The 16,595-nt window shown below is 39.7% G+C and overlaps 1 protein-coding gene and 1 long non-coding RNA gene across 2 annotated transcripts in view; one reads left to right on the top strand and one right to left on the bottom strand.

Moving 5' to 3' along the window:
• GAN (gigaxonin) overlaps positions 1–997 on the bottom strand; it is a 76,280-nt gene extending 75,283 nt beyond the window's left edge. The window contains exon 1 of the mRNA XM_020992643.2: positions 576–997. Within this exon, the coding sequence (XP_020848302.1) occupies positions 576–742 (167 nt within the window). The 5' untranslated portion in view covers positions 743–997. The remainder of the gene's footprint in view (positions 1–575) is intronic.
• LOC110212628 (uncharacterized) lies at positions 942–15,882 on the top strand. The gene is made up of 4 exons (XR_002325727.2): positions 942–961; positions 1,011–1,122; positions 5,592–5,706; positions 8,488–15,882. It is a non-coding gene; the product is annotated as an uncharacterized LOC110212628 (long non-coding RNA).
• Positions 15,883–16,595: the final 713 nt, after the last annotated feature.

Here is a 16,595-nt window from a genome sequence, read left to right on the forward strand (position 1 = left end):
AGCCAGTTTTGTTGAGCTGGTAAATCAGGTTAAACTTTGTTTTAAGGAAGAGTTTTAAAATGTTCATTTAGTCACCAGCGCGTAATGGCTCCTGGGGATTGTAACTGCATACAATACAAGTTTTTTCTACTTTATTAACTCTCACTTCTAGTATGTCTCCGTAACACAAACGCTAGTAAATCTGAGTATCTCATAAAGGGGATGGGAAGAAAAGCAATGTTGGGGCCGACTGCTTGTCTACACCCACAGTAACAAACTAGACAGAACAGCTCAAAGGTGCATTTCCTCTAAGTCCCGAAGAAGCGGTTTGTTTGTATGTGGATTCTTAAGTGGGGGACCCCGCCCTCCCCGCCTCTCCCCCGCCCTGCGAGCCCCGGGGAGGGGGGGGCTCACCCCTAACAAGTGGCCCCTAGAGCCGAGAAGGGGGTGGCCCGTGGGAGGAGAAGGGTGCTGTCCAAGGGCAGCTTCCAAGGAGGCAGCCCAGGTCTGGGGCCGTCCTGCCCTGGGGAAGTGTTGACACCCCTCGGGCTGCGCCCCACCCAGGCCCAGGCTCGGACGGACGGTGACGGGCTCACCGGATGTAGGGCGAGGCGGCCGCCAGGATGTTCTTCTGCACCGGGATCTCCTCGCCCTCCAGCACCAGGTGCGCGTCGCAGAAGCGGGCCTCCTCTCGGAACGAGCTTAGAGCGCGGAGAAGCCGGGCGGCGTGCTGAGGGTCCGACACTGCGCTGCCCTCCGCCATCCTGCTGCCCGCGCTGCCTGCCCCTTCTCTACCCCGTCTCCTGGGGGCCGCCGCCGTCGCAGCCTCAGTGTCCCCCCAACGCGTCCTGCACCGGAGCTCCAGCCGTCCCTCTTCACGCGCACTCCTTCGTTCGCTGGCTCACGGGCAGGAAAACAACGGAAGGAGCGCGAGGTGAACTAGGCAGTACCCCGGCTGCGCCATGAGCAATCAGTTGAGGAGGTAAGGTGGGGGCCGGCTCCCCCCCTCAGGCTCTTTTAACGGATCCGAGAGCAGGGCGTCATCATTCCGCGACTGCCCCGCCTTCCGCGTGCGCCCGACAGCGTATCACAGGCTTCCTCCAAAACTCCGCCCCTTTCTCTCTGGAGTTGAGACCAAGCCGGGTATCCCAAACTACTAGTAGGAGGGAGCGAAGCGGCCGGGGTTGGGTGGGGTGGTGAAAGGGGTGTCCTCCCAAGTCCTTCATCCCCCTGGGAGAGGGCGGAGCTCGGGCAGGTCCATCACTTTCGCGGAAGGGGGGAAGTGCTGTCCAACTCACTTTGGGAAGTGTGCGGAGCTTGGGCCTGCCCACCTCATTCTCGGGAGGGAGGGGGTCTTAGTCTTGCTCAACTCGCACCGCCGAGGGCGGAGCTTGGGCTTGAACCTCAAGGGAGCTCGGGAGGTTTCCCTTCGTACTTAAGATGTGCTCCCCTCCTACGCTGGGGTAAGCGGGACTGAGGCTGGACACAGGCCTTTGGGCCTCATTAACGGGAGTGAACCTTAATTCGCGAGAGGGGCGCTCCTCTTTAGAAGGATCTGCCTGTCTCGTTAGAGGTAGACGCTTGCTCGGGCCACGTTTACCTGAGTATGGGGGGCGGGGTGTCGGCGTTTGCTCCTACGTAGAGACTCGACCCCTCCCGCCTCCTCCCCGCCCCCACGTGAGACTGGCTTCCTCCTCCCCTCCCGAGACTGGTTCCTAGTCCTGGGAGCCGGGAGCCTGGAGCCCGGGCCTGTTAGGCGGTGGGAGCGCAGGTTGACCTCCTAGAAGTGGTCGCGCTTGCTTTGCTGAGGACTGACCTAGTGACGAAGGCGTGGTGGACCAGCCTACCCACTGTCTGACAAACTGACCGAGGCGAGAATGACCACCTCATTAGCTGGTTGGGTCCCCCTGGGGCTGGCTGCCCGAGGGAGGACAGCTTGAACACTGAGGGTTGAACACAGGGGCAGTGGAAAGAAAGCACCAAGTTTGGAAGCAGGGGACCTGGCTTCCAGTATGAGCTCTACTATTTATTTACTGCCTGTGTGAGCTTGGACAAAGTCATTTCAACCTCTCTGGGCCTTAGTTTCTCCGTCTGTAGAAGGTGGATTAGATGACCATTCTAGGTGTAAATATGGCCTCAGACATTTACAAGCTGTATACATTAACTACATTTACAATCAAGTCACTTAACCTCTGACTGTTCCAGTTTCCTTGGCTGTAAAATGGGATAGCACCTAGAGAACTGTTAGGATCGGCTAAGATAATAGTCTTAAAGCACTTATCACAGAGCCTGGCAAATAGTAGGTGCTTAATAAATGTTTCTTCCCTTAAATCCAAGATCTTGTTACTGACTGCAGAGGGAGGTGATGCTGGGGTAAGAGTTATGTGGCACAGTAACTCAGGGTAGTAGGGGACTCAGATCAGCTGTTGTCCCTTCACATCCAGGATTGGTGCAGGAAACCCTTCCACAACATTCTCTAGCATGTAAAGGCCAGGCTCCAATTGTATTCTTCTAAGTGATACTGGGGATTGATCATTGTCAAAACTTTGGAGAAGGGTGGTGGGAGCAAGGCAGACCTCTGTCGGGTCACTATGATTTGCAACACTCCTTTGGTCCTTTCTAAGTATTAGCTGCAGCTCTGTAAATATAAGCTAGTGCTTTCCACACTCTTAATAAAGAGGAAGGGCCATCCTATGTCAGAACTAGAAGGGTCCTTGTAGACCATCTTATTTTACAAGGAGGAATTTAAGGCCCAGGGAAGGGAAGTGATTTGCCTAAGGTCACACAGGTAGTTAATGGCAGAGTCCAGAATTAGTATGCAGGTTTCCTCATCCCAGACCAAGTCACACTCCACTACACTCCAGTAGTAAATTCCTTGTTTAAAGGAGGGCATTTGTGTTGTTTTATAGTGATTTTTGACAAGGGTTAATAATCTTCCCAAATGAGCCATAGACTTCTTGAAGGTTAGACCCATATCTTATGCTTCTTTCTATTCCTATCAGTATTAAGCATGTAGTAAACAGTCAGTAAATGCTTATTGTTTAGAAGGAATGATTACTCTGTACCAAAAGCTCCCAGAAAACCAAAGCTCAAACAACAGAAACACTAACATCCGGTTACTTGATGAAGGTGATAATGAATCATACAAAGGGGCTGCTAGTATGCCTGGGAAAACTGTAAAATGTGAGAATTAGGCATGCTTCTTTGTAAAGGTGGATCTTGGGCATTGTTCTAAAGGAGTTGGGGAAGGAAATGTGTTTTGATAGAAAAGAAAAAAATATTTAGGGAGATGGGTAATAGAGGATGACTCATGAGCGAAATGGCCATTTTATTTGACCAAAATTTTGATAAGTCACTTAGGATCATAATTGCATGAGATCTTAAACTTTGAGCTGAAAGGAACCTAACAGGTTGTGAATAGTCCAAAGTCTCACAAGTAATAAGAGGAAGGCCTGGGTTTCAATTCAGATCTAACTCCAAATCCATCCTCTCTCACCGGTATCGCAATGCTTCTTTCTCATCCCTGCCCATCAGTTTAATACTCTGTAAAATGAGAGGTCAGAGGTTGCTTATAGCTGTGACACACTATCAGTTTTTGTCTTTTTTTTTTTGTCCGTGTGTGGTAGAAATGAATTGGGTCCCAAAAGCAGTTAGGGAATATTTGAAGATGGCAATTTAGGTAAAACAGAATCCAGTGGTTCAGGACCTTTAGGCCTGTGATTAGAAACTTAAATATATTTCTAAAAGTTTTTGGGAGCTATCATAAGCTTTTGAGAAGGCAGCAATAAATACAATGATATAATTCTTGTAAGTACTTGAACTGAATTGAAAGTTGCTGCTGGTGAGGAAATTCAATTAGAAAAACATTACATACTATATGTAGTCCATTATTATAGGTGCTGGATATACAAAAATGAAAAACAGCATGATCATTGGCCTGAAGAAGCTTATAGCCTAATAGTGGGGATAAGACATGTAGATAAATAGCAACAACAACAACAACTAGAAAGAGTGTGATGAAACGAATGGAACAGAGGTCCAGAGAAAATAAAAGCTGAAGCTGACAAAAGTGATTTTCAGCTGAGAGATCAGGTATGTATGAAAGAAGAATTTCAGTGCATGGAGACATAGAAGAAGTATGTTCCCAGGTACTGAGGATACTTTGCTTGAATGCTGAAGAGAGCAGATGAAGAATTAGAAACACTCAGTGGTACAATTTGGCTAGAACGGAGTGAATAGACATGAGCAGAACGAAATAAAAATGAAAAGGAAGTCATAAAAGTGATGTTGGAAGGGATCTCAAAGGTCATTTAGTTTAACCTCTTCTAGAGTCTAGCACAGATGAGGAAACTAAATTCTAGGAAGGTTGTGTGATTTGTTCCAGGCTATACAAGTAGTAAGGGGGCAGAAATATTAGAATTCAAACTCCAGCCTTTTGATTCCCAATCCAATATTTTTTCCTCTTTGCTATATACCACTTATCTCTTTGGGAGCCTGATTGTAAAGGGCTTCAAATACCAAGCTAAGAAGTTTTTGTTTTATATTGACAATGGGGAGCCACTGAAGATTTCTGAACAGAAAAGACCACTGACTAAGTATGACAGAGATTTGTGTGATAGCAGTCCTTTCTGTAGCACACCTGTATATATAAAAACTATCCTTCGGTTTTACTGATGATGTAGCAGTAGCACATTGAATTTGGAGTGGGAAGATACAGGTTTGAGTTTCATTTCTACTACTTACTAGTTTTGTGAGCTTAAGCAAACCTTAATTACCTCATCTGTAAAATGGGGACAATAATACTATTGTTACATAACTCATGGGGTTGTTGTACAGATCAAATGATGGAATATAAATGAAATTGCCTCAGATTCTCAAAGTACAATGTAGATGAGAACTACTAAGCTCTTCTAAGGGTTTATATGAAATGTACTATCTCCTTCTGGGATATTAGGACTTAAACTACAAGTATATTTTACAACAGTCATTTCCCAGATAAGTTCTGAATGTTAAAAATGGGTATCTAACATTGAGGGAGATTCTAGGGAACTGAGAGAGACAGGGCCATTGTACAGGCAATATCTACATTGCACTCAGATCCACCAGCAAAATTTGTCAAAAAGGAGTGGGTAACCAGTGACCAATTTAATTTTTAAATAAACCATTTTTAAACCTGAAATTGCCTAGGTAGGGTTCCAGGAGGGACTGAGACCCACCTCTTATATAATAACATTGCTATGTTTTCGTCTTTCCCTCTTGCTCAGAACAGTAAACAATGACAGTTTCAACATCAGTAATTTGTAGGTTAAGAATATAAGGTGTGCTCTGTAATTGATAAAATGCAATCTTTCCAGAGGAACAGGTTGTCACTTTTTAAAAAAATTTGTCCCATTTAATGAGTTCCTTGAGGGCAGGGACTATGTTTTGTATGTTCTGGGTTGTCTCATGGTATCTAGCACAGAACTTTTGACATAGTAGATCCTCAGTATTTGTTAAATACTTTGATGATTATGCATTTTTAGCAGTATTTCACATAATCTCAATTAAAAGGAACCTTTGATACTATTTAGTCTTACCCAAAGATGACCAAGAATCTTTTCTTGTCACCCTAGATCTGCATGGGAAGCATCTGGGAGTCCTCTGACTCAGCCTGTGCTCTCCACACAGGGATCCCTAAGGCCATTGAGATGGTCCAGGGGACATCTGTTTTTACCATGAAGACTTCTGGTAAGTAGTGTTTAGTTCCCTCCTTGATCTAACCCTAGTGTAACTTAGGTCAGAAGCTGAGTTTGGGAATCATTTCTTCAAAGGTTGCATTAAGTACTATATTTAATTAGCTTGTGTATAGAAAATCTGAATTTGGATGAGTTATCAAATTATATGGGGTGGGGTTATTTTAAGGAACAATCTGATTATCTAGTAAGAGTGAATTTTTCTAGTGACTCTTAGCTTATTTTGGAAACTAGAGCCCAACACAGATTTAAGCCAACACATTCATTATTGTTTATCTTTTAACACTTGAAACATTTAGCACAGGGTATTATGGATTCCTGCAAAAATAGTAGTGGAAACAAAGTATAAGTCATTACAATAAAAGAAAACTTTAATGAGAAGTTATTTGCCATCATATTACTTTTAATTTTAAAAGAGTAATCCTCAAGTTATTTTTAGAGACAAAGGAATTTATTGTGAAGGAAAGTTCACTTCCTCAGCTCAGCTCTCAAGAGAAACCTCAGGAATAGTCCCAGCCCATCTATTAGTGGATTCTCTGGCCATTTGCATTGCCTTAACCCTTATTTTATAGTGAGCTTCCATTGTCAGCTTCAGTTAGGCAACCCTCTCCCTCTCCTTCCTCCTCCCCCTCCCCCCACAGTTCAGCCTCATCCACAGATCATACAAAACAGGTGGACCCTATTGCACCGAGGGATTCTGCCCTCTAAGAGTACACACACTTAGTACATTCTGCCCTAGAGTCCATACCTAGTGGCATATGCTCTCAGGGAAACAGAGAATTCACAACAATGGATAGTTATAAAAGAAATTCCAAGATAGCTAGCATTAATGCAAATTCCCTGGGCTCACAGCTCTGAGTGAACATTTAGTTGCCAAATGCCCAGCAGTTGCTTATAATAATACCCCAAACTCATCTGCAGTCCAAGGGGAATGATCCAAAGTAATTAACAAGTAAACAGTGAAGATCTACATCTTTTTCTGATTTTTAATCTCTGACTTTTAGTTGATTTGCCCAGGGGAGGGAGTGGAAGTAAGAGCAGCTATACTATAAGAAGGGGGCTACTGGGACTATTTATACAGCATCTCCTTTCCCGTAATGATAGAATTGGCTATCTGGTTATGTGTGGAAAGCATATCTGCTTGTGACCTTGTTAATGTCTCCCCTGCTAAACAATCTGTAGGGATGCTGTTTACAATATTGTTTTACCTACCTCTGTTTCATGAACCTTGATCAAAAGGGGAATAGCAATAGTCTATATTTTGTAGAGACCAAAATTACCAATGTGGATGTAGGTTGATAGAATGGAGTGGGACTCAGTGTATGATTAACTTAGCCATCTTAAATCCTTTCTTTCTAATGAAGGGAGAAATATATACCAGAGTAAGGAGAATAACCAAACCAGATTTTAAAAACCACATGCATTACATTGAAATCATGGCATAGCAAGTACCAAAATTACCACAAAGATATTGACTGTGGTACCTCTGAAAAGGAAGTTGGGGGCTGGTTAAGTGACAGTAGAAGATTAATGACATCATATTATGCACTCTGTTCTGTGAACCCTACCCTGGGCCCCTTGGGATTGGTAATGACTTTCTGTGTGGACCTCACATAGCACTTTTTTAAAAATACAGTTAATGGTAAAATTATGTATTAGAATTATATGTATTTTTGCCTTATCTCCTTACCAGAGTATGAGGTCCTGAAGGTCAGGTATCATATTATGATCAAATGTCATAATTTCCCTGTCTAGCTGGTCTTGAAAAGGCAGAGAGGAAGGGAGAAAAGAGAACAAGAATACAAATAATAAAGATAGCTTATTTTTGTAGAGAACCTTCACAGGAACCTTGTGAAATAAGAAGTAAAAGTATTATTATCTCTATTTTACAGATGAGGCTCAAAGAGGTTAAGTACTTGCCCATGAGAACACACATAAGTATTGGAGGTAGAATTGAAACTCAGGTCTTTTAACTTCAGATTGTTAAGATACTAAAATATAGGAACAGTATGGGCAAAGGCAGGTGTTAACTGACCGAGCAACCAGGAATATAGACCAATGGATGAGAGAGCTATAGACTGACAAATACAAACCAAGACTGATACATGAAGATCAGATGACTAGAATAGGACAGGAAAAAAAAGGTAGGGGAATAAGACCTTAATGCATTGAGAGGAAATGGGAACTGTGAGCCAACTCCTCTTCCCCTGGGGAAATGTTTAAAAAAACAAGTACAGCAGAAGAGAGTTGGAGCTACTTAGTTGACACTTCACTGGGTTAAGAGCTGGAAGAGGTTTTAGACTCTGGTCCAATGCCTTAAATTTACAGAAAAGGAAATAGGTCCAGACAGGGGAAGTGCTCAATGCCATAGAGGTAGTGGGATTTAAACCTAGGTTTTCTGATTCCAAAGCCAGTATTTGTTCTATTATACCACAACTGTGACCGGGCCAGGAACCTCTAGATAACTCAAAACAAGTGACGTGTTGAAGACAGAACAAACATCAGGACCAGCAAATTATAAGAAGGCTTACAAGCAACCAAAACTCACCCATGGATTTATACCACTGGATTGTCCCTATTAAGAGGTAAATGGTTGATAAAACTCAGAAAAGGTCAGCTATAAAATTAATGGGACAGCCTAAGATAATAGACAGCATTGATTCAAATGAAGAGTCCCAAGAAGAAAGCAGAAAGAAAATGCTGATGTCATGACTAAAAGTAGATGAAAAAGGCACCTGAATTAGAAATTTAACCATTCTGGTTTCCTTGTTTATAGATTAGGCTTTTGACTCCCCACAAAAGTGCTGAAAATTGATGTGCCCTGTGGGCTTCTTCCAAGTAAAAGAAGACAGCCAGAAGTCTCCTAAGAAGTCGTGGAAGATGAAAGCCTAATCTACAGAGTTTGATCAATGAATCAATGAACAACTATCACAAACATATAGTTAATACAACTATTCATGAATGTATCATCTGTTTTTTTGATTGTTGGAATTTATGCTGAGCTTTATCTCCACCACTTGACTTGCTTCTGGGCTTCCAGTCTTTTTTCAGTAGGGAATCAACTCTTCTCTTCCCCTCAATTTCCTCATTTGTTTTGCTTTCCCTCCATACCACTGACCAATCCCATTACTCCTTCCAAGCAAATTGATCCAACTCTTTTGCTCAGTCAACTCATTCCCAAATCCAAATGTTCTTCTAAGATGCACCCTCTCCTTGGTGTAACCTCCCCCTACTTTGCCAAATTCATTTCCTTTCATCACTGAAATACTACCTCTTCCATTCTGCCTTTCCAGATTAACCAGAAGAAAGGTACTTTCCTTCCCCACCCAATCTAAGCATGCAACTCCCACAGCTCTTTTCATTCACTATTCTGCTAAACATACTTTGTTATTTTTCTAGGACATAATTTCAATGTCATGTCCCTGTACTTTTAAAATTGGAGTATATGCAGTATGGCCATCATGTGTTTGCCTTGGTCAGTGCCACCTGTCCTGGAATATAATCTGATAGACAGTGGAGGTTTTCATTTAATTTTTGATAGTGCTGAAGACAGTTTATGGCTGTATGTGTGTGTAGAGGGGAGGATAATGATGGTAATGATGATAACAGGGATAAGGACTGAACCTGTGATTTCATTATAGGGAACTCCCAAATGAGGAAATTACCTCTCCTAATGTAGGTTGGTACCTTCTCTGCAACTTATAGTCTTAAACTCTTGGAGAAGAACACTGAGAGGTTAAATGATTTGTTCAGGGTCGCACAGCCGTTGTATGTCAGAGGCAGGACTTGATCTCAGGTCTTGCTGGCTCTGAGGCTGTCTTTGCTACGCTATACTGACATTTCTGTAGCACTTGAAGGTTGCAAAATGTGTTTTATATGTTATGTCATTGGTGATGACTTCCAGTTTGAATATCATACTTGTCAAGGAAAGAAAAGATGTTTAGTGCTAGTTTTAAAACTGCCCAAAACTATCTTTTAAACAGTTTTTACACTATTGTAGACAGCAGTCTACAATGGAGGTATTCTCCAGTAACATGGAATAGTCAGTTGCCTGGACAACTGAGCATGGAATGATTTTGCAGTTAGCTTATGGCTTGAATATATAACTTTGCACACAAGAACTCTTCTAAATGTCTTGAATCCAAAGAAAAATCTCCAAAAGATTAAACTTGCAAAGACCTTGGGCATAAAGCTAGAGCTTGTGAAGTATAAGTGCCTTTATTACTAAAGTAAATATAAAGACTGAATTATTATCCTGTATGACTTCATTGTCACATAGTGAACCTACATGGTAGGATAACAAAGTAGGTTTAAAGGAAGCCATCTACATTCTTCAGAAGATAAGACTGCTGTAGTAATAAAAATTCCCGATTCCATAATACTTTAATATTTACAAGGTATCTTTCACACAACCATCCCATGTAAAATAGCACTTCTGCTGTTTTACAGATGGGCAAATGGAAGCTCAGAAACATACAGTGATTTGTCTAGGATCACATAGCTTATAAATGTCAGAAATAGAATTCAGTTTCAGATCTTTCTTGATTCCAAGTTCAGAATTATTTATACTAACCCTCCTCCACTGCTGTGCAATGTTTATGGCTCCTTGAATAACAGTATATTTACCTTAATTACTGACTTTATTTCATCTCAGATCCTGTAGAGAAATGAACAAAAAGCTGAACATGAGCCAAGGAGAAGGAGTACACTGTTCTTGAAGAAGCCACATTGTGGTGTTACTGATATGAAATGTAATCAGTAGTTAAGGTAGAGTGAACCTCAGTAGCCTTGGCTATCAAGAATAATGTTTAGCTACCAAAACTGGTGGCTCATAGGTATAGTATTTGCTATGTAACCCTAAACACAGCAAATAAACCCCAAACATGTTTGTTTTTCTGAATCAAATTATTCCTTTTCAGACCTCCTAAGCAAGGGCTATCACACCTGAATAAGATTAGGGGTTGAAGAGGAAGTTTTCATTTCTTTCCTCCCTCAGGAAACTTCTTCAGTCTTAAATCTGACAGGGATTAGGAAAAGGAATGTTTATGGCTCAGTGTCCTCATTTCCTTTTCCATTGTCATTACCCTAGTCTAGGCCCTCATTATTTCTTGCTTGGATTATTGTGGGAGCCCACTAACTGTAGCCTCGGCTGCTGTCCTTACCTCATGTCCATTTTGTTCAGACTCTTGTTCAGATGCCACATACATCTGATCGCTTTACTTGCCTTCTCAAAACCCTTCAGTTATTCTCTATTGCCTACTGAATAAAGTTATAAATTAATATTCTGTCAAGATTAGGAGGAAAATTAGAAATTTCCATCCTCTAATTTTACAGATGATAATGTAGAGGTGAAGAAAAGGGAAGTGATTTGGAAGTGACGCGGTCATACACTTCATTAGTAACAAAACTGAGACTCAAAAAACCATGGATATTTGACTCTTACATAGTCTGGGTTTTTTTTTTCCCGCTGCACCACACTCCATCTACCAAGTCCAAACTCAGGCAGGCATTAAAAGCCTTCTACAATTTGGTTCCATCCTACCTGTCCAGCTTGATCTCCCATTACTTCCTGACACAAACCCTGTATTCCAGCCATACTGGTTTCCTTATGCTTCCCCAAATACACTAGTATTTTTGTGCTTCAGTCTTTTTGTTCATGCTGTCCCCTCCACTTGGAATGCCATTCCTTCCCTTGTTCTATTTATGGAACTGTCTCAAGGCCCAGATTAAATACTACCTTCCTAACAAAGTCTTCCCTGATCAACCCAGATAGAACTCATCTTTCCCTCTCAATTCCTATAACATTTTATTTCTATCTCATCATATAATTTTTGTAGTTATATCTGTACGTAATAACTATAGTACCTACATCACAGGATTGTTGGGAGGTCAAGCGAAATAATGTATATTATTTCATATTATAAAAGCACTATATTAATGTCAGTTTTTATCATTATATATATTACCTTATAGATTATAAATTCCTTAAGGACAGATACTATAACGTATTCATCTTTGTGCCCCTCCTACCAGGCCTACTGCAGTCCCTTACACATGTACACATTAAAGCCTGTTGAATGAATAAATATTGTGAGTAGAGTACTTCTCTTTATTTATTTTACTACCTCCCTTTGGGCAGTTTTCTTATAGAGACTTGGAGACAAGACCTTCATTCTGTACCTTTCCCAGCCCTTGAAACCAGATTAAGATACTTATGAAGTACATTATAAACAAAAAGGCTGCATAAATTACGTAGAAGTCCACAGCTGATTGAAGTGTTTTGCTAGACCAAGGTTAATTGGAAGTTCCTAAATATGATTACATCTTAGTGACAATCTTTAGAAATAATTTATTTTCTTTTTTCAATCCTTGATTTTGTTTTAATGTTTTTTGGTTATCTTAAAGAGTCATTAATTTCTGTGTGGTTCATTTTAATTTTCAGGGATTCTATTTCTTGGATAAGGTTTTGTACCTCTTGTGCTAAACTGTTAATTCTCTTTCCAAGTCTACTTCATGGTAGGTATTCCTTTTCCAATTCTTTCCTCTAGCACTCTCACTTCATTTTAAATATTATTTTTAACTTTTTTTTGAATCTGGCTTCACTTCTTCTAGGAATTTTAATTTATCTTGTGAGGATTTACTTGTAGGTGTTTTGGAGTAATTTTCCTCTTTAGAGTTTGAGTCTTGATCTTCCTTGACATCATAATAGCTCTTTATCCTTTTAAAATTTACTCATTCTTCTACCCTTACTTCCCAGATTGGGACTTTGTGTTAGGGTCAAGTTCTTCATAATTCTGATGGAACTATCATGGCCTTGTATGGACTTAGCTTGTCTTCTCTATGCCACTATACTATCTAAGTATCATATGCAATGTTTTTTAAGCAAAATAGAGTGGCTTTGGCCAGGGGTTTATAAAATTTTTGTTTACCATGTTATTATTATTTACTTAATTTAATGTAATTGCATACTGGGCTTTAGATGGGATTAGTATAAAATGCCAAAGGTAATAAAAAGTAATGATTTTCTATATAAGGTCACTTGGAAATGCATTTAGCTGAATTGATGTCATCTGACTGCTAATAAGTTTTGTTTCATGTTTTAAATGCATGATATTGTGCATGTTATTATTGTATTTCTAAATTATCTTATAAAATTTGTTAAATTTTATCAGAAATGTTAGAAAAAACAACTTTTAAAAAAATCTGGATGAAATTGTATTATGAATTGATCTGTTAAAAGAATGTGATAAAATTTTTTAGATATTTGAAAATTATCAAATATTTAATGGGTATATTTTATTTTAAAACAGATAATTTACTGTGATAGAGTGAGTTTTCATTTGAAAATTTTTGGCTATGACTTATAAAATTATGAAAATATAAAGGGTGGTTTAAAGATGTAACTTCATTAATATGAATCAGCTCTCAGGTATTTGCTATATATCTGAAGCCCCAGAATGTAGTTAGTTTTAATTTATAAATAAAGGATAAATGAAGTGTAACTATTAGGGAAGCATGAGGAAATTAATAATATTCAAGCCCTAAGCTAGGGTTAGTGAAATTGTGTTATTTAAGGTAAGAACTCTTGGGAGTATAATTTTGTTTTGAGTTTTGATTACAGGAATGGTTGTCTGAATTGTTATGAAGCCAATAGTAAAAAATGGCATGTGCTACAATCTGCAAATTGCTGTAAGTGGATAGCTGTCCCTCGGGAAAGTTGAGGGGATGACCTTGGCATGATCTAAGATAAGATTCTCTTGTCTTAGTTTCCCCATGATAGTATTTCCTTTTGGAACAGGAAATTTCCCCACTTGGCTAATCCTGAGCCTGGCTTTTGATACCTTGTGACTATGTGATTGGCTATCAGATGTGACTCATGTCTGGAACCAACAGAGCAAAAGGTTTTCTTTTTTCCTCTGTTATGATATATGATATTGTTATAACTCTGTCCCTCCTTTTCCTTTCATAGCATGTTTCTATAATCAGGGCAGATGAGAAGTAGAAGTTTTATAAATATAATACTAAATCTATTAATTGATTGATACTAGACCATCTGTGAATTACTATAATAGGATGCAAGTATAAAAAATGTTACAATTGTAATCTGTATTTGTGGTCAAATTATAATATATGGATGATATCCTCCCAAAGGGGAAGTTAGATAAAGTAATAAGACAAAGATGTAATGTAAAAGTTCTAATTAAGTGGAATAGCAAATTTTGAGAAAGCAACAGGATTTGATTATTTTCTCTAAGAAACATATACCTATGTTTATGACTGGTTTCCAAAGGTATCTAGCATGGAAACTCAGGCTTTGATTATGTTTTAGTAATAAGTTCTCAAAATTGGATTAAGGATTTTACATATAAAATTATATTGATAATTGTAAAGAAAGCAAAATTATTTTCGCATTTTTAAAATATCTAGTCATTTTAAAAGACAGAACACTACATTTTACAAGTGTTAGACCCTTATGAAAAATATTTTTTTTCAAGATTGTTATATCAAGTGCAGGGTTTAGGTAAAGAAAGAAACAGCAAATAAAATTCTCTGAAGTTTCAGGTTTGGAAAACCAAATTTAAGAGATTGTACTAAATTGTATTAAGTCTTGTTAATGGTAGATTTTAGCAGAATTATCTAGGAACTTCTACAAATGATTTAGAATCAAAAAAGCAAAACCCCTTTCAGAGTTGCCCTGACAATGAAGTCTATTCCAGAATGTCCAAAAGAAGATATCCAGGGACCAGTTGACTCACATGAAGCATCTGGGGTTCAAAATGTGCTGATTAAATGGACATTGGGAGAGGGTTACTAGGATACAAGGAGACTCGATATTAGTTAATATTGATGATCATTATTATATTGCTTTAGCTTTTTAAAAAATGGTGTTTATGTTTCTGCTATTTTCTTGGTTACCTTTGTGACATATAAATCTCCCTTCTCAAAATTGTTTCACTGTGAGCCCTCTAAGTGGTTTAATCTGTTACCTAACTTACATCATTCTGATTATGAATATATGAAAAAACCTCATAGATTTGGCTTATATATAAGCTACCATGGAGGGAGTGGGCTTCCCATTCCCCCATGAATCAAAAGGGGGAATTTGAGAGAATTGAGGGGATTAGAACAGCAAGTAGTTAATTGTGGAAACTGAGTGAACCACACTGACTCTATCTCAAGACTCAGTTCTGCAGCTAGCTCAGTTCCCTTTCTATTTAATTATGGGTATAGTCCAACTTCTGTCTTGTGAGAAAACTTTATTCAATTGTGGGAATTGGGAGAAAACCTTATTTATTGTTTGAACCTAGTCCTGCATGACTAGGAAGCTGGACCACCTCTACCTGCTGTTTAGAGACTCTTAACTAAAGACCTGGATTATGCTGACCAGAAACCCAGTCAGATCCAAAGACTGATGCAAGAAGTTTTCTCACAATTATACATCTTAATGCAAACAGGGTATATGGGATGTTCAAGGAAGATTGGCACCTCTGGTGTAAAGGCTTGCTGAGCCCTTTTCAGGGTTGCTTATCCACCTTTGTTGTCTACCTTTGGCTCCAAGAAAATGTAGCTTGCACAGTAGCCAAACTCTGGTAAACCATCTTGGCAGACAGGCTAAACCAGGTTGAGGGTAACTGACAGGCTTCAAACCCATTGGTGAGGTGGGAGGGGGTGTCTACCCCAAGCATGTGAAGACTTTTCTGGCAGAATGGGCAGGTGAGGACAGTTTGTTGCAATGGCCATGAAGACAGATGAATTAGGCACTGTTGAACACTTAGTGCTTGGTCAGATATCAAAGACTTCAGTTCATCCACTGCATTCTGGGCCATTGCCAGTTATCTTGACTTTTGTTTTGCCACTGGATTTCGATGATTCTGGAAGAGAGAATGAATATATGAATGTAATGGAATACTATTATGCTATAAGAAATGGTGAGCAGGCAGACCTCAGAAAAATCTGTAAAGACTTAAATGAACTGATACTGAGTGAAGTGAGCAGAACCGGGAAAACATTGTACATAGTAACAGCTACAATGTGCGATGACTTTGACAGACCCATCTCCTTTCAGCAATGCAAAGATTTACTCTAAGGACTCATGATAGAAAATGCTGTCCACATCCAGAAAAAGAACTATGGAGTGTGAATGCAGATCAAAGTACATTATTTGATCTCTTTTCTTTCTTTCTTGTTTCTTCTTTCTCGTGGGTTCTCCCATTGGTTCTAATTCTTCTTTACAACATGACTAATGTGAAAATAGGTTCAATATGAATGTATATGTAAAGCCTATATCAGATTGCATGCTGTCTTGGGATGGGGGGAGGGGAGAGATGGGGAGAAAATTTGGAACTCAAAATATTATGGAAGATAATGTTGAAACCTAAAAATAAATAATAATTTTTTTAAAAGAGAGAATGAGGGGGCAGCTAAGTGGTGCAGTGGATAGAGCTCTAGCCTTGGAGTCACGAGTACCTGAGTTCAAATCTGGCCTCAGACACTTGACACTTACTAGCTGTGTGACCTTGGGCAAGTCACTTAACCCCAGTTGCCTCACCAAAAAAAAAAACATAAAAGAGAGAATGAGACTGATGACTTTGTGCAACTGTGGCTCACTTAAACCCAATTCATACACAGGTCAAGACATCATTCCATGATGGCATTGGTCCTCTTCGAAAACAAAGGACAAACAATATCTCAAGCAACCTCTATGTTTTGTCTGAAAACTGGCCCCATGCTGATCAATTAGTTATTGTTCCATGTTCCTTTAATGAATACAGGCACTTTGCGGGGAGTGGTATGTCTTCTTTCCTGATTTTAAGGAGTTACACCTGTTCACTCTTCCCCTCTCAACTTGGAAAGTCTCTTTCCTCCAATTAGAAATTAGATTAC

The sequence above is a fragment of the Phascolarctos cinereus genome, unplaced genomic scaffold (assembly GCF_003287225.1).
Source record: "Phascolarctos cinereus isolate Bilbo 61053 unplaced genomic scaffold, phaCin_HiC Scaffold_2;HRSCAF=192, whole genome shotgun sequence".
Classification (NCBI taxonomy): Eukaryota; Metazoa; Chordata; class Mammalia; order Diprotodontia; family Phascolarctidae; genus Phascolarctos; species Phascolarctos cinereus.